Below are 17600 nucleotides of genomic sequence, written 5' to 3'. Positions count from 1 at the left end.
AACACTCAGAAAGAATAGTAAGACAACAACCTCGCAATCTCGTTCTCACAGTTTACCGATATTTCGATCTACCTTGGCTTGATATAGACTCAAATCGACCTAGCTCAACCTGAGAAGAGAGAGGCACTGAATGTTGGATGGAGAGAATGGGGAAGGGATAAGCTACTCGGAGTCAGAAGGAAAAGCTGAACAAGGAGAAGGTTGGGCGCGAATAAAGGAGACCTAACAAATGCGAGTATACGAGTATCAGTACATCATCCTATGCGGCCCAACTGAGAGTGACAAGTGAAAGAATAAGAAAGACGAGCCTACCTTCCAGTCTTCCTTCTCTTCGTCGAAGAACACGTGGTGAATGATCTGGAACTTGGGGAACTGATTAGCGGGGAACTTGGGATCGCCGCCAAGGCGATCAAGGACTTACTCGATCGTCCGTCTTCATAGCCTTGAAAAGTCCCTCTGCATCACGAGTAGTGAGTGTAAGATCCAGACCGTTGAGACGGATGTTCCCGCCAGACCAGAGGTCGAATCTGGCATTAATCTGTGTTTTTTTACGTCGGCCTCATATCTCTTAAAAGGATCCATTGAGAGTGATCCAAAAGTGGAAAGGGGAATAGGACCGACCTTGTGAGAAGCCAATCTATCGATCATGTCTTCCCAAGCTCTCGAATGAGTTGACGAACGGGAGCTGGTAGAGGTGGTGGAGATGGCAGAATTGTCAGAGGAGGAGGAGAGGGAGCGAAAGGATTTGTGGCTGAGGTTCATGGTATTCATGGTATGGGTAACGTCGGAGGGTGTAAAGGAAGCGAAGGAAGGCGGATAGACTGGATAGACGTTTGTTTCGTCGTTGTGTGGTAAGAATGGAGTATTATATTGAAAATCGGTGGCGTTCAGCTAATAAATCACAAGAGTAGAATATAGAGAAGTTGGGACGAGCAAACTGATTTTGAGGATGGTTTTTATACCTCTTTTGAAGCCTTACCGGTGAATTCGGTCAGACGCCATACTGGCTCAACAGCTCCGAGCTCGTCGGTTTCTTGGTTGTAACCACAAGATGCCGGTAACAAGCATACCCTTCCCCCCACGCCAACTATCGGACATCGAGATTGTCTCATGTTGAGACTGCGTGCGTGATGTGATGACTGATGGAACGATGAACGGAAGACGATGGGAGATGATAGCCGTGAGATAGCGGGTGATGATCAGTCTGCAAGCTCGAGAATGAGACGGTCACACATGTTCAATGAGTTCCGTAAAGAATGGAAAAGGGGATAAGGCGTGCCTGCTGGAAGTGCAGAGATCAGGAATAAACATCTGTTAGGGCATCACTCGGTGCTCAAGCCGACCGACTTCCCCATGATGGAATCCAAGATCCAAAAGCCGCCACCTACAAGGCCCATCATCCTAGCCCATCACATTGGGGCAGGCTAGACGAATTCAGCGGGGAGAAATGGACCGGAAAAGACACGTTTACCGGGAAAGTCATGCTGATGATGGTCTAGAGACATTTCGGTAGGAACAATTAATAATGGCCTTGTGGCTGCTCATTGATCGTGAACGTGCGACAAGGGGCACAGGAACCGACGGAAGGAAGATGAAGGACGGCAAACAAGCCAAGGCCAAAGGAGCCCACCTACATCATCTGCTGACAAGCATTGTTTTCTCCCGAAGGACCCTCAAACGGCCGACATCAACGGGAATCTGAATGGTATCAAAATTCTTGTAGACCATGCAAAACCAATAAAGTTAACCAGAATCTGAAGAAACTGCTAACTTAGCGAACAAGTATGACAGAACCTCACGATGTAAGCTGTGAATCTCACATACGTTACATACAATTGAAGACTAAACTACCAAACCAACTGCGCTCCTACATATCACAGAACAACACGTATTCCTTTTACTTCTGGTCCTCATGATATGCCTTCTTTCCCTTGTATGATACAATCACCAATCCTTTCTCAGTCCTATTACATCCACATCAGCCTGCAAACTAATAGGTATTTCATCTATAGCCGACTCTTGAGCATTGGCTTACCTGCCGAAAGGTTCTTGCTCGGTGCAGGGCTTGTACTCGTCTCAACATTGGCGCCCGTTGACGCAAGAGAGGCTGAGGATGGAGAATTGGGAAGGGGACGTAAACGGGACTGTCGACCTGCCATAGGTTCCAGCTTTAAACCTTATCAGCGCCATGCTTCCTCTCACAAGCCAAAAAGATACTCACGCGGCGCTTGATCTCCTTCAACGGCTTTGTCACCGGCTTCCAATGTAAGATTCCCTCCTTCAAATCCCGCAGCTCTCCTGGGAAAAGGTCCTGAACCTCTGCGCTATCCACCAACGCTCTCATGATCCACGGCAATTCATAGTCGTTACGTGCATCTCGAGCGGAGAAGGGCTCGACTTGGAGAGGAGGCATGGGTTGACGCGCGCGGCCGGCGTAAAAGAGGTAATGGACAGCGAGGGTGTAGCAACTGAGTTCTTCGTAAGGGGTAGAATGGCCAATACCTGAGAATCGTCAGAACCTTATGCTTTCTCATAGAAGCTCGATAGCATGTATCTTACCAGTCAGACTCCCGGCGGTGGCTTCACTCAAATGCTCCACCAAACGCTGATCATTTATTCCTGCGTTCCGCAGCATAAAAGCGAAACAAAGTAGGTTAGTCATAAAGTCAGACTGGGTATACGATGCCCCGTCGACATATAACGCCCTTAAGAGCAGCGGATGCGTCGCAGTACTAAAGGAGGAGCCGTAGATAGGTACCTAAAAAATCGCAATCAGCAACCTTCCCTTGATGGAAAAACAAGGCGTCAAAAGGGCACTCACTACCTGATCATTCAGAGACGCCAGCAAAACCACGCGAACTTCATTCTCCAGTACCATTCCCAATGCCCTTTGGTACTCTATGCTAACCGCCGAGCTCGTATCCTGAAACCCAAACAATTCCCTGGCAGCTGCATTCTCAAACCACTGCAAGTATGGTTGTATCATTGTGCTCGTACTGATCGAGTACATTGGTCCTAAGTGAACGCCACACATAGCGAGCATCGCGACCTTTTGGTATCCCCCTTCGGCACCAGGGATGGAGAAGTCATCTGGAAATTTACGCGAACGGGGGTAAGAAGGTATGACACCGATTGGACCGAAAGCCCATTCGCATCTGGCGACAGCTTCGGCATTCAGGGGAGTACGAATATGGCCTTGAGCAATCATGCGTGAGATGAGATGGGTGGTCACGATGCATCCTTGGGAATGAGCGGCGAAGAAGATGGCGTCGGCTCGACGAAGGTCGTTGATCCAAGCTGGATTAGAAAGGTATGCTTTGTACAGCCTATCAAGATTTGTGTCAGTATCCATATTTTTACACACCCCTGACAAAGACACTGACTTGTCAACCCTCAATTCTATAGTGCCTTCGCCTTCCAGCGGCATCAACGTCAGCCTTAATTCGCTTTCGTCTATCCCTTTCTCCGCAAAAAACTGTTTCACCGCTTGTCCCATCATGTTCGCAAACTTGACAGACGTCCCCGTAGGTTCACCGATAACCGAATTGAGCATTTTTGCTGGGAACCTATCCGAGAGAAGAGAGATATCAACCACCATCCTGTTTGATTGAGAGGATGTATAGAAATAGGGATGAACATACCATCCATGTACCCCAACGACGACGACTCTTTTCACATCCTTCCATCCGTCCTCCGCTCCACCATGCTCCAGCCCTATCCTCCTGGGAAGTTCTCTCCCAACCTTTCTCCCTTCTTTTCTACCCCTCTGTTCCGCTTCAGTATCCACCCAACCTCCCTTAGAGACTTCATCCCCAACTCCACCTCCACCATAAACGTAACTTCCCACCGCACCAAGAACCTTCCACGCAACCCCCGTCGTAGCCGCGGTAAGTCCCTTATGCGGCGGCTGTTTGCTGTCGAAAGATCGAGGAGAAGAAGGTGGTGAAGGCGGTAGAGGCGGGAACGAACGCGGAGGACGATCAAACGTGTTTGAGAAAGTGGGTATGACAAGGTTTGGCTGTACAGCCGGGGGCTGAGGATGGGGCAACGCTGACTCTTTCGGGTTTGTCAATGACCTCGTTGAACTCTTCCCTGGAGATTGATGGTCCTCAAGAGACTTATTCTTTGGCGATGCTGAAAATGCAAGGCTGCCAACATTGCCGGCAAGTGACGAAGCATTTGACAATCGCTTGGCGTGTTTGTGGACGTCGAGGTTCCTCGAAGGCTTATGAGTGATTGCCGATGGAGTTGATTTTGTAGGGGCGGTAAGGGGTCTGTTCTTATCTCCGCTTGCGCCTCCGCTCGTTTTGGAACTAGTATCCTCCACAGTTGCGTTTACAATTGATGATTCACTGGGGAAATTGGGATCATTTGAAAAATCCATCACCTCTCCTTCACCCGTACCGCCTGTGTCCACCGATCCAGCGGTAATCTTCTTTTGGTTAGCTCTGAACGCTAAATAATTTAACCATCCGGCAGCACTAGGCCGCCTTGATGTAGATGGTGATGTAGAGGACGATGGAGCTGATGGAGCTGATGGAGCCGATGGAGCTGATGGAGCCGATGGAGCCGATGGTTGGGACGATGTTGAATCAGGAGCAGGCACGGACGTGGTAGATATCCTGGCAGGAGATACATTACGCGAAGTGATCTTAGTGTTAGATGGAGTGGTAAGAGGAGTTAAGAGTGCTGGTTGAGGTTCTGTGGAAGACTTCGGCGTATCTGTCGGTTGCGCTGGAGGCACTGCAGCTGCAGAATTACTCTCGCTCTCAGGTGCGATAGAAACTGTTTTCGAGCTCTGTGCCTGACCTTGTTTTGGTTCGGGAACGACAAATGAATAAAAGTAGGATGACCAGGGAGTCGTTTGACCTCTGGGAGTGGGTGCGGTGGTTTCTGTAGGCTGCGGTGGTGTAAGTGTTTCTTCAGAGGTTTGAGTGGCTGCACAAGGAATGAGCAAAAGCGAGATACGATGAATATGGATCTCACCATTTTCTGGGCGGACCTCCTCCTGTTTATCCACCCCCGAATTGCTCGCCGAACCCTTGTGTTCCCCTTTTTGCGACGATGCTTCCTTCCCTTCTGCACTAGATCCCGACCATCCCAAATAATCTCTGAAACCCCTCAAACTCGCCATAGACTGCTGAGGACGCACCGTCTTTTTTTGTTGCGACTGTCCTTGGGCATGCGTGACGGTGGCTAATGGATCTGTGGACTCTGCGGAAATAGACGTCGGTGCAGAGAGCTCAGCGGTGTGTGAAGGAATGTTGCTGTTGCTGAGGGAACTCATGTCTGGCCTCACTTCACCTTCTGCAAGTGGTGGATTAGGAGATGATTTGTCAGTCTCTTCTTGCTTTCTCGTGTCTTCCTTCGTTTTGATTTCACCAGCAATTTGCACCGGCGTACCAAAACCCCCGGGTCCTTCTATCTCGCTAGGCTCTGCCGCATCCTTCACTTCATCACCCTGTTTGAAACCGTGTTTTACGCTCTCCACAATGGCCTGACCTTGCGAAGGGTGCAGTGAAGTCAGAGCAGACGGCCTGGAGTTCCTTGAGAACGAACTAAACCAGCCTTGCTTTCCCTCCTTCTCAGATAATGGCAGTGTTTGGGATTGCCCAGTTGAATTTCTCGATGGGTTTTGCTCAGGTGGCAAAGATAAAATTTGACCGGCAGATTTGGGTGGTTCACTACGCGTCGTTGCTTGTTGTGAGGGCTGGGGTGTTTGTGAGACTGAGGGTGAATCGGAATTGATCGCAGTAGATGCAGCCGGTTCGGTAGGAGGTTCGCGTTGTGGCTCATTGATAGATTCTGGAGATTGGCCCTAGACGCATTCTGTCAGAGATGATCCAGACCATTCGAAAAGCGGTGAGACTTACCTCTACAGTCTCCTCCGCCTTCCCTTTGCCCTTACCTTCCCCCTGTTTCGGAAACGTAGGAGTAGGTGATGTCCATCTCAACCACGAAGTACTCGTCTTATTGCCTAATCTCTTGCCTTGACTGCTCAAAGGGTCTCCCTCTCGTTTTAGTGACGGTGTAGGCAGTGCAAGACTCCCATTCGAGGCATCAGCCCCTCCTTCATTGGACACCCCAGGCTCTGCCACCGTACTCAAAGGCGAAGCTAGCATTGATCTACCTCTTCCTCTCTCATCATCCCCTACGAATGGAACAGATCCCGTGTCGGTGGCAGTTCCAAGCTCATCAGCCGTTCTCGGACTATCCCGCCCTACTCCATTTCCTCCACTACAATGCCTTGCCGTTCCCGCGGTCGCTAGCGTGTTAAGCGTATTCGTCGTCGCCGCACTACTCCTACGACTTCGAAGTCCCATCAGCCTTCCGCCCAGATCACCGTCCAATTGTCTCGAAAGCGCCTCTTCGCTCGCGGAACCTTGCCTTTTGGGTATGGTCCCTGTAACTGAACCGCCCCCATTTTTCCCTCCTTCAGTCTCAACTGTCGGAGTTTGAGGTTGCGTTGTTGGCTCGGACTGACCCTGCGCAAACACAAATGCGGTGCTAGATGATGGCTTGGCCGATGGGATAAGCAGGGACGGCGGCGGTCGAGGCTGTGGCGTGCGCGATGGGGTTGATGACTGGCGCGATGGTGCTGATAACTTGCGTGATGGTGTGGAAGTCTTTCTGGATGGTGTTGGCGTGGACATCTAAAACATTGCCTGGGATACTGGAAGTTATCAAAGGTAGGAGTCGAAGGTTATATGAATTTAGATGGAAACTGAGAACACATCGATCGACGGACGGAACGCAAGGTCAACATCATCGTCACCATAAAAGTGAGTATAAAAGCCGTGACGTGTAACTTTGACATCCACGAGTGGCAAAACGCGATATTACAAGCATCATGTTGTCCGTCATATACGTACGTAACATGAACCGCACAGGATCAATAGCGTAACAATTAATAAATGGAGAGAGAGCGTATTATTGCAACAATAGAGATAAAGGCTCTATAAGCTTTCAGGCACCTTGGATAAGAAATCGTATGGCCGTAGAGACCGTGACTTCGTGGTGGTTATTACTTCCCACCGCGCACTATGTTTTATTAGATGCAGAGAAAATCAGTCAACGGAAAGATCTACATAGTCTATATATGTATGCTACTATATTTCAACAAGCCTCTCCTATCCTACATAAGTCCCGCGTCGTATTATTACATCATACTATGTCGCGCCACTCGTCGCCGCATATGCTACTAGTAGTAGGTGCTTATCTCCCCTTATGAGTCTCTCCAATCGACCCCCAAAAACTGACCTTCTCCACTCCTTGCACAAGCTGCTCCACATTCCCCAACCACATGCCTAACATCTCCTTTTTCTCTTCCATTGTCCTTGTTTCCGCCTTCGCCCGCCCTGTTAGTCCTGCTTTAGCACCCGTTGCCGTTTCGGCATCCGATTCATTTCGCTCTCTGCCTTGAACATCCCGATAATTCCTCGAAAGTACCCGTTTCGTAGCTCCTAAGGGCACTTCCCTTCCATCCTTCCCTATTTGTGCGCCCGATGAGGCTAAGCTGGAAGACGTAGCTGTCATAGCTGTGAGGCCCGAACTCGAAGCACTGGGTACCATCCCCTTTGTCAACTTCGCTGGGAAACCCTTCGATCTCGCCCTCACCCCTCGTATCTTCTCCATCTCTTTGTTTTCTTTCATGTTGGACATCGAGGTTATTCCACTCGAGTTAGGGGTGTGATGGGCATCTGTATGAATGCTGGCAACAACGGAACTGGGTAACCTAGGGACAGGTGGAATCTCAATAGATGGCACTGACGCTGATTCTGACGGTCCAGTTGGCGGGGGAAGAGATAACCCAGAAGCGTACGATTGAGCTCTCGTATGTCGGGATCTTGATGATGTTGAGGATCTCGGTGTCCTCGAAACCAACGCCGAGCCAGAGCTGCCGCCTCTCTGTCTCTGTGCCCGTCCTTCTCCTTCACCTTCTTTTTCAAAGTTGGACGAGTGTGCAATGGGGAAGCTGGAGCGAGCGAGCGGACTGGGACTAGAGCTCACTCCTCGTCTAAGACTTGCGCTCCGACCCAACCCAGCATCTAGTCTCGCTTTATTGCTATTCCCGCCATAGCTCAAATCAGCCAAAGAAGGTTGTGTACTCGACCTTGATATCGCTCGGGAAGCTGTGGAAGGTACGACAGTAGATGATCCAGATGACCCAGAGTGTGAACGTTTTGAGCTCGCAGTGAGGTCGAACGGATCATCTGACGTACCTCCTTTTGTTTTGAAAGTCGAGGTCGTCATTCCCAGGTTTGACAATCCTATCCCCAAACCCACTTTTCCGGCACCACCGTCATCTCTGTGTCTCAACATTGCCGGAGTCCGCGCATCAGGTACATGAGAGCTAAGAGGGGCGTCTTCGTCCAACATTCTCGACAAACCGGTGGTTGAAGCACTTGGTCTCAATCTCCCGTTGGATTCTTGAGGTGAAGGAGGTATAATGGTCGAGGATATGGCGGGTGAAGCGGGAGAAGCAGGTACTGTAGGTAAACCAGGAGTAGAGCTTGATGTGTTAGCGCTTGCGTCAGAAAGATGGCGTGTAGCAGGGGTAAGGTAGCCGAGGTTCGGCCGAGGTCTTTTAACAGGCGTTTGGGGAATGAAAGGGACATCTATATCTCCCAGCTTCTCTTCGCTGGTGGTGACGGCGATGGGTGGCTTGGTCCTTGGCAATGTGGGCGGAGAAGTAGGGTATAGCTCGCTTGATGTCGTGGACGAAACAGAAGAATTGGAGATGTTGCGTTTGTTGACGTCGCTATTTTGTTGCTCCGGAAGGAGATAAAAGTATAAAAACTCGATGCACTTCATTCTAATAGGGTGGTGTCAGTCTTTAGGAAGATGGATCAGAAAAGACGGAAGACATACCGCACATCCTTTCCCACATTAGAACCTTTCAATACTCTCACCACCGCTTCCAGTCCGCTTAGCTTCTCAAATTTCCTCGCATTTTCCGGAGAGTCAACAAGAACGCAAAACAGTAGCTCAAGGATGTTATATGATATTGGCTTGTCGCTCTCATGTGGCGGTGGTTGTGATCGAAGGAGAAGTAATAAATCAATAAACACCTGCAAACAGTCACTTCGTACATCAGCGAGAAAAGGAAAGTGGTTCTCACCTCCATAACCCACCCCTCTCCAACAAGTCCCTTACATCCTCTACTTAACAAACACAGACCTTGCAATATTCCCACTACAAGTTTCAGCTCCGGTATTAGGCTCAAAGCCAGTTCATCACCGGCCGGAAGAGAAGCGTGGGAAGAACGATGCGAGAGCGTAGATGTGTGTCGAGTCAGAAGGTTCACAAGCGTATTGTACGCTTGAAAATCTGTCAGCAATCCTCCAATTAGGAGCTACGGTATCTTACGATTGAAAGATAGGAACTCTTCAAGGACGTCAAATTGTTGACCAGCACAAGCTTCAACCACAACCTTTTCGACTCCTTTTAGCGCTGCCATCCTTCTTCTACCTGAGCTCCTTAGGGATTTCAACTATATACTCATGAGGATAATTCCATTGGTACGATGAGATAAAAAAATACTTACATCACTCAACAGCTCTTTGACATCTCCTTCACCGCGTCCCCTTTTCAACCCATCTCCCGGATACTTATCTTTCTGTCGGTCATCAACCGTCCCTTGTAACCCATTGAGAATATTAATGCTTGCATTGCTTGACTGTTCGTTGACTCTTGGGAGGACACTTTGCCTTCTTTTGGAACGGTCCAGTTGTTGACGCGGTGTATTTTGTTCGAGAGACAATGGCGATGCCGAAGCAGGTGAGCCGGCGAGAAGGGATAGAGTGGATGTGGAGTGGGATTTCCTGTGGGAGGCACGCATTCTCCGAATGGCGGATACGAAGTAGAAGGTCTGGAGTATTGAAAACAATGAAGGAGTGGAGTTAATAATAGTCGATTGGATGTTTGGTTGAACGAAACAACAACAGCCGCGAGAGATATTTTACGTAAAGGCCACCTCCAGATCACGTGACCATAGTATCCTCTTTCGTTATAACGCTGCAAATAAGGAATAGACAAATGTTTCCGCTAAGGTTTCCGCACTACTGTGAGGTGGATGGGGACAGGGTATAATTCTTCATCCTTCTAGTTAAGATGATAAGCTGTTTGTAGGACAACCTATATCAACTGGATGGGCAAGAAGAGAGACCCCGCGTTGCAAAAATAACCTACTTAATTACGCACGTACCGAGGAATGGAAAGCGGATGTTCATCAGGTGGAAAGCCGGCTAGAGTAAGTCACCTCCACCCCATGACGTATGTCGTGGTTCCATTTGCGAGCTGGTTCCTCTTATCGGGTCCTCCATCCAAGCAACATCCAAGTCTTGCATTCGTGTCTCCAAAAGCCATCGTATCCGGTTTGAAAGTGCATCTTGACTGTGTCAGTTTATGAGCCTTTTTTTAATCCCAAGAACTGTACTGCTATCAATCGGCTACCTAGCAATCCTTACAAATCACAAGATAACCTAAAACAAGCACCATTAACGACAATGGATAAATTAGACGCTCTCTTAGGTCCATTCAACCCCAACAAGATGGCCGCCAAATCGGCTTCGGACCCACTCAAAGTGCTAGTACTCGACGCTACCGGCGATGAAGGCTTCAGTGTCTGCAAATCTATGCTCAAGGATGGAGGGTTCAATATTTGGGGTTTGGTACCTAATGCGGATACGCCTGTTGCAAGAGGTGAGTCGTGTAGAAAAGGGTGATCGTTTTGACGTGAAGCTGATGGGACATTGTGCAATGATTCTAGAACTGAATAGATTGCAAGTGCAGATTGTGGAGGGAGAGCTTGATAGGCCTGATACATTCCAGAGCCAATTGGCTGGAATGGATGGAATCTTCATTCCTTCCGACAGTAAGTTTTTTTCGTTCGTCATCCTGTATACAAGGTCAGAATCGCTCATGTGCTAGTAGTTTTCTCAACCCCTGAGAGCGTAACCTGTGGTAAATCCCTTATCGATATGTGCAAGGTGGCAGGCGTTGGACACATCGTCTTTACTGCTCTCGATCTGGTACCCAACGGTGAAGGGAGTGATCATCCCGGAGGACAAAGTACGTCACTTTTTGAACCTGATACAAAACATTATCAGGCATATTCTGAAATCCTCATAATAGTATTATCCTACATCAAGCAAACATACACAGGTCATGCTGAGCACGAAGACCGTCCGCACGGCGCACATCATCATCTCCACTGGACGATCCTCTACCCCGGCTGGAAATTCTCCAAGCTGATCACTCTTGACTTATTTAGCAAAGTACCTATTTCCAAGCTCCCTACTGGGTCTAGGGAGCCTGATGCAGCGAAAGAGCTGGAGAAGAACGTGTCCCGAAAGGAAGGAGAACCGGCGGCAAGGCTTACTGATGATGATGGAGAGGAGTGGTTATTGCGAGTGCCATTGCCGGATGAAACCAAGATCCCGGGGTATGCTGTGGAACAACTGGGATTATGGGTCAAAGCTGCATTTTTGAACCACAAAAAATTCAGGGGTGAGCCAATAAGGCATACTTTACTTAAGCAGCATTCTAACTACCTCATCTTCGACAGAAAGCATCATCCAAGTCTGCTCCACCATGGTTACACCTCTCGAGATGGCAGATGTTCTTTCCAAAATGGCGGGAAGGCCAGTGCGGACGTTGGGATTGACACTCGAGGAATTCTTCTCTGGAGATTTTAAGACAGATATGGGAGAAACGAAGTGGGAGAGGTATAGAGCTGCTGCAGAGGGGTACGTAATTTTGATTTCCAGTATTTGCACTCAGCTCCTCACTGATATCTTCCTTTCTAATTATCTTTCTACATATAGCCATTTTGAAAGAGATCCTGAAGCCAGTCGAAAGATCGTTCCTGAACAATGGAATTTTGGCCAATGGGCCCGACAAAGCAAAGAGCTCGCAGTCTTGTTCGAAGAAGACAGGGATCGGCGGGAGGAAAAGGAACAGCATGGGAGACAGAATGATAAAGAAAAGTGAAGCAAAAATGCAATAATTTGACCACAAGAAGCATTAGAAGCATTAGATACATAGTAGACATATGGGATGTGTCTGTATAACTGTAGCTTTATCAGGTTCATGGTAGATACCGCTACTGAGCTCTCATTCAGACCTACATAACTCGATGAACCACTTTGACCATGTAGCATTGATGTCGTTAAGATAGAAGAAGATAGAAGACGCCTCGGCTTTACAACGCTCGTTCGGTTCAACCTCCTCGCACGCCGTCAGATCTTCGCTACTCTACTCCACCCTCGTACATGTTCAGCGGCACTGTGGCATGTATCCAATACTAAGTATTAACTCTGCATTTGGCTGCAATATTCAAGTGCCCATGCATCCTAGTTTACAGCCGGTGCCTATGTCTATAGTTATTTACAGTTGTTTACGCTAATTTTATTGCCTATCAACCCATTTCGCTGTCTTATACAATAAAGGACATCTCAAAAGTCATGAGTACTCGTTGATTCTGACGTCGTAACTATTTCTCTCAACTTCGCCCATCTTTTCAGACTAAGATCCTTCTTAATCCGCCAGGAGGCACGTATATGCCCGTGATGGGACATCTTCCTTTCCTCTCCGTCTTCTTCTCTCTGTCATCCGTACTTTTTCCTGTCTCATAACTGCTTCCTTCCTTTTCACGCTCACTCACCTCTTCTTCCTCTCGAGGCTTATCTTCGCTCTGCTCGTCATGACACTCTTTCTCGCCCTCCACAGCGTTCCACCCACATTTCCAACAAATTACCCAACCACTCGGTAAGATCGCGGGGTTTGCCCATGCTTTATTGCACAACGGGCATATACCGAATTTCGCTGGAGGAATGTGTATTTCGGTACGTTCCCCGTTGCGTTTGTGCTCTTCGTCTTCATTGTCGGCATCGCTGCTACTTTGCTTGCGGGAAAATGGGAAAATGGAGACTGAAGAGAGAATGTTCACCGCTCGAGGGGGTAGAATGCCTTTATGTACCTCTGCCACTGATATCCCTCTTCCACCCTGTAGGCCGGATCCAGAACGAGACAGTGGTGAGAGGGCTCTAGGAGAAGAGGGAGAATACCACCATTGAGAAAGTTTGAGGGCGAGGAGCAGAGGCGGAAGAAGTGGTGGGAGAGAGAAAGATGAGAGGGCCGATCTGGAAGAGAAAGTGGTGGTATCCAAGGGAGAAGGAGGAGATGGGAAGCGAGCGCGTGAAATATGGAGGTTGAGGAGAAGGTACCATGGGCGCCAATAAGTTGTTTTGGAGAACAAATAAGCTATGTCATACCCCAGAAATGAAATGTCGAGGAGGAGGTTGAAATATGGGTAAAGGAGCTTAAATATGTGTTGGGACTGGATAAGTGCCGTTAGAATGTGCACAAAGGGTGTAGCAGATGGGCAGAGTGTAGTGATGCGTGGTTTAAAGATGAAGATCGATTTTTGCGAAAGACACATACCTTGCTTAGCGACTGAATCCTCACTTCACCATCTTCATCGCGCTGAATCTCATCATTCCCAATCCCCGAAAGCCGTTCAAAATAATCCTGCGCTCTCGCTCTGACGTAAGGCAGTCCCACAATGAAGACGAGAATTCCCCACCGCTGCTTACGGGTCAGGTTAGTTGTCGTGGGCGAGATGTTGAGCTGGCTTTGGGAAAGACTGCCAAGACGAGACAAAGAGAATGCACGAGAAGGGACTAGACGGAGTCCGTAAAAGTGTTCGGATAGCGATGCGTCTATTCGTTTCAAACATGCTTTCAGCTGCTGGTAGTTTGCCGGAATGCAGTATTAGGATGACTCACTATGATGCTCGAGGTGATGTTTTTCGAGAATCAAAAGCAGAAGAGCAAAAGCCTCTTCGTGATGATTTAGTAGTCTTAAAAAATATCTAGGGTACCGTTGAGCCAGATACGAGAGGATGTATCGGAAGACGGGATGGAAGAGATCTCGCAACTGTTCTTGGGCAAGCAAGTCAAAGAGGGATGGAGCATTGACGTCTGGTACCGGTCGCTCTGGAAATACAGGCTGGGCCATTGTTTATCAACGAGATTTTGTAACAATCGAAGAGAAGATGTCATCCGTTGTCCGGTTACTCGCTTAGTATACTGACTGTATGAATGTGCCTTTACGTAATTTTATCTGATCAAAACAAACACAACATATCCTCGCGAGTGTATTTATCGTGTACGTACACTCTTTCCTTCACCCGAAATTGCAGCACCAACAGTATACAATGGCTGTACTCCACAGTAAGCGCCCTCGTATGCCAGCCAACTCTCAAGGCATCCATCAACAAACATGCATCAACGACGACGCAGCAGAAAAGGCAAAGCGGCGCAAATCGGCGCATTTCCATACTGTCCCAGACCATACCAGTATCAGCAACGAGAACGAGAACCCAAAGAACCAAGCCGGGAAGAGGGTAATATCTGGGCTTGCTATCCAGCAACAAGGATTGATCCAAAAGCGCGGGAAGAGGTTGTCTGCGGTGGAACCCAATATGCCGGAAGTTCGAATCGAGGTCAAGGAGAACAAGTACGAGGAATGGATGAAGCTTGCAACTGATAATGTGTATTAGATCCATATCATGTATCCTGCAAGAACTGACTTTAATTTTTTACTAGAAAATAACTGCCAACAATACGTGGAGTTTTGCCCTTATCGACTACTTTGCCGATCTCACCCTTCTCCGAAATGGCCCTGATGATCAGAGTATTAACTTTCAGAAAGCGAGTTGCACATTGGATGGGTGTGTGAAGATATGGACATCCAGAGTGGATAGTGTGGCCACAGAAACGGGGAAGTTGTTGAGCGGTTTGGCGGGAGGCAGTGGTAAGCTTGACTTTCCTATATCTTCTAAAGCGAGATGAGTCTGATGATGACCGGCAGCTGAGACAGGGGAGGATGATGGTTCAGAAGGCGAGGAGGATGAGGCCGGAGAGCCAAAAACAACTAGAAAGGTAAATTTCTTCAATCCTGCTGCAGAAAACCCAACAATAACGCATTCCAGACCGTCCGTTCTGAAGCTACTCTTGCAAAGTCGTTCGCCCAGCTTCAAATTAAAAAGTTCGATCTCGAATTCACCGTCGATCCGCTCTTCAAAAAGACTTCCGCGGATTTTGACGAAGGTGGTGCGATGGGCTTGCTGATGAACCATTTAAGTGTGGATAACAAATTGAGGGAAGTGTTTGATGCCGGTGATGCGGTGGCAGATGAACAGGATCTGGATGAGGAAGAAGAAGAGGGGGGTGGAGGGATGATTGATGAGGTTGTGCAGCTGGAAAAATTACGAAGTGAGCCGCCTCTCTTTTTTCTATATGCTCCTTCAGCTTCTATCAAACGAGAGCTGACGAGGGTTACTGAAGATTACATTCCTATCACCAAATTCCTCGCCGACTACTCTATCAACCCCTCTCTCGCCTCGTTCCACTTTAGTTCTGACTCTTCAACCGGAAACGACAATGACCCCGCCATCATTCTTGGGCTCAAAGACTCTTTCCCCGTTGACGAATATGATCATTATGATATCCCAATGGCGACAGCGGATGACTACAATCCGATGGACCCGGCATCCAACCGAAGGAGTGGGGAGGGGTATGATTTCTTTGGAAGTGAGGATTATGATGCTGTACCAGCCTATGGGGATGGCGGTTTCGATGAAGATGGTGCGAGTATGATGGGTGATCCTGAGGACGGCCTCTCCGCTCCTTTTCACAACCCTGCGAACAGTAACGGAGGCTCCCTTGCGCTCCTTGGTCCAGGGTCTTCTCATTTGGGCCCCTTTGATCCCCACCGCCAAGGTCAAGGCCACGAAATTGTGCTCACTTTGGGAGAAGGGGGTGATATCGGGTCAGGAGGGATGTTTGAATACTTTGATAAAGGATTCGGGAAGAGTTGGGCTGGCGCAGAACATTGGAGATTAAGGAAGGTCTCTAGAAAGGGTGAGTATTGTACTTCATTCTAATCTTCTTCACTTTTCCATTATCTTCACCCACCACTTCCCGTCGAGTTTCGACTTTCGACTTTAAGCGGTGAGGGTTGAGCTAATATCCACGACAGATATGGCTACTGCCGGGACAATTACCACTACAAACTCAAAAACCAAGGTTGACAAGACCCCCTTCGCAATCGATTTCCACACTCCTATGGTTACTTCCCTTACCTCCTCTACACAAGCGCTCTTCACCCCCGCGTCTAATAAATCGTCTATCACCCTCCCGTCGACTTTTGCCCCCACTAGAACAAAGAACGGCAAGGCAGTGTCGGGCCAGCGTCAGCTTAGGGAAGAGCGCCTTTTACCGGACGACATGCATTTTAGCAGTCACCAGCTTTTGAGGCTGTTTTTGAAGCCCCAATTCTCCTTGAAGATGCGGCCAGGTGGTAGAAACGTGGGAGGAATGGGGGGGATGATAGGTGCAGATGGGGAGATTGATGAGAATTTCTGGGCGGCCGCTGCAAAAGAGAGAGAGGGAGGTGAATGTGCTGGGGATGGTACGTATATTTTGTCTGCCCATGGAAGGTATAATTGTCGCTAACGCTAGCATCTATCGTCGACTTCCATTCGACAGAATTTGGTTCTGCTCCTGCACCATTTGAATCCCAGTTCTTCCAAGACGACGATGATTACGGTGACATGGATAATGACGTCGACTTTGGGCCTATCCAACCTAATGTTCCTGTCCTCTGCGGCCCCGGTGAAGAGGAAGACGATCTCTGGGCAGGCACGCAAATGGAATTGAAAAAGGCTCGTCCGGAGAACGTCAATTTTACGAAGAAGGCGAAAAGAGTGGATGTGAAGAGGTTGAAGGATGACATCTGGACGGGTTTGAAAGATCTTGTACCTTATTCCGATAAAGCTGGTGATACAGATACCGACGATGAGGATTCCACCCCTTCCACACCTCCTGAACCTTCCGATTCCGAACCGGTCAAGACATTCTCCTCCATTATCCAATCTCTTCGCTCAACTTACCCACCTCAGAAAATGTCTGAAATCTCGACATCATTTTGTTTCATTTGTCTGTTACATCTGGCGAATGAGGAAGGGTTGCGAATCGAGAGTGCGAGAGGGGACGGAAAGGAAGGGGAAGATGTGGGCTGCGTGGGAATAGCGCCAGTGGGAGAAGACGGGGAGGTTGTTTTGGGCGAGGGATTAAATGCTTTGCTGGGGATGTTGGGCGCTGGTAGAGGTGGGTCGGAAGGAATGGAAAGCACAAGTGAGGGAGTGAAGAAGGATAGGGTGATTGGCGAGTTGGAGGCATTGAAGGTGTACAAGGTGCGCCTTTTCTTCTTTTGATAAGTTCATATTAGTGTTTAGCGTTAATGTCTTGGCCATTAGGATCACGCGGCTGGTCGAGCTGCGTAAGGTCGTAAAACATCTCTACGATGATGGAAGTGTCTCGTTTGGGATAAGGGTTTTGTCTTTTTTTCCTCCTTTAATTGAGGGAATCCACTGTACTATGTTCGTGTTATCATCGCTTATGCGCCCTACCTTCTTCAGGGCATAAGATAATATTTAGCATGCGCTAACTGTTACAATGCATAAGATTGGTCTGCTGTACGAGTTTGTATTGAAGATGGGTTATATTATACTTGGACAGATGACTTCGCTT

General features: G+C 48.5%; 6 protein-coding genes across 6 annotated transcripts; 2 read left to right on the top strand and 4 right to left on the bottom strand.

Moving 5' to 3' along the window:
• Positions 1 to 162: 162 nt before the first annotated feature.
• Positions 163 to 771, bottom strand: CNBI0110 (hypothetical protein; the record flags this gene model as incomplete). Its single annotated transcript, XM_768552.1, has 4 exons — positions 163 to 222; positions 313 to 363; positions 422 to 538; positions 622 to 771. 4 exons carry the CDS (start codon positions 769 to 771, stop codon positions 163 to 165), a joined length of 378 nt encoding a protein of 125 aa, XP_773645.1.
• Positions 772 to 1944: 1173 nt separating this feature from the next.
• CNBI0100 (hypothetical protein) lies at positions 1945 to 6653 on the bottom strand (the record flags this gene model as incomplete). Its single annotated transcript, XM_768551.1, has 9 exons — positions 1945 to 1964; positions 2036 to 2168; positions 2222 to 2502; positions 2560 to 2758; positions 2822 to 3326; positions 3384 to 3566; positions 3642 to 4938; positions 4987 to 5818; positions 5874 to 6653. 9 exons carry the CDS (start codon positions 6651 to 6653, stop codon positions 1945 to 1947), a joined length of 4230 nt encoding a protein of 1409 aa, XP_773644.1.
• Positions 6654 to 7215: 562 nt separating this feature from the next.
• CNBI0090 (hypothetical protein) lies at positions 7216 to 9841 on the bottom strand (the record flags this gene model as incomplete). Its single annotated transcript, XM_768550.1, has 5 exons — positions 7216 to 8815; positions 8872 to 9071; positions 9122 to 9321; positions 9370 to 9493; positions 9548 to 9841. 5 exons carry the CDS (start codon positions 9839 to 9841, stop codon positions 7216 to 7218), a joined length of 2418 nt encoding a protein of 805 aa, XP_773643.1.
• Positions 9842 to 10508: 667 nt separating this feature from the next.
• On the top strand, positions 10509 to 11994 carry CNBI0080 (hypothetical protein; the record flags this gene model as incomplete). Its single annotated transcript, XM_768549.1, has 6 exons — positions 10509 to 10704; positions 10772 to 10876; positions 10936 to 11073; positions 11137 to 11511; positions 11570 to 11750; positions 11829 to 11994. 6 exons carry the CDS (start codon positions 10509 to 10511, stop codon positions 11992 to 11994), a joined length of 1161 nt encoding a protein of 386 aa, XP_773642.1.
• Positions 11995 to 12523: 529 nt separating this feature from the next.
• Positions 12524 to 14022, bottom strand: CNBI0070 (hypothetical protein; the record flags this gene model as incomplete). Its single annotated transcript, XM_768548.1, has 3 exons — positions 12524 to 13342; positions 13447 to 13724; positions 13791 to 14022. The coding sequence occupies 3 exons, from the start codon at positions 14020 to 14022 to the stop codon at positions 12524 to 12526; spliced, it is 1329 nt and encodes a 442-aa protein (XP_773641.1).
• A 199-nt stretch (positions 14023 to 14221) lies between these two features.
• CNBI0060 (hypothetical protein) lies at positions 14222 to 17284 on the top strand (the record flags this gene model as incomplete). Its single annotated transcript, XM_768547.1, has 7 exons — positions 14222 to 14557; positions 14613 to 14820; positions 14878 to 14948; positions 14999 to 15281; positions 15318 to 15929; positions 16048 to 16479; positions 16557 to 17284. The coding sequence occupies 7 exons, from the start codon at positions 14222 to 14224 to the stop codon at positions 17282 to 17284; spliced, it is 2670 nt and encodes an 889-aa protein (XP_773640.1).
• Between the last annotated feature and the right edge of the window lie 316 nt (positions 17285 to 17600).

Source organism: Cryptococcus neoformans, chromosome 9 (genome assembly GCF_000149385.1).
Source record: "Cryptococcus neoformans var. neoformans B-3501A chromosome 9, whole genome shotgun sequence".
Lineage (NCBI taxonomy): Eukaryota > Fungi > Basidiomycota > Tremellomycetes > Tremellales > Cryptococcaceae > Cryptococcus > Cryptococcus deneoformans.
Note: the sequence above shows the minus strand (reverse complement) of the source record. Positions and strands in the feature narration are given on the sequence as shown.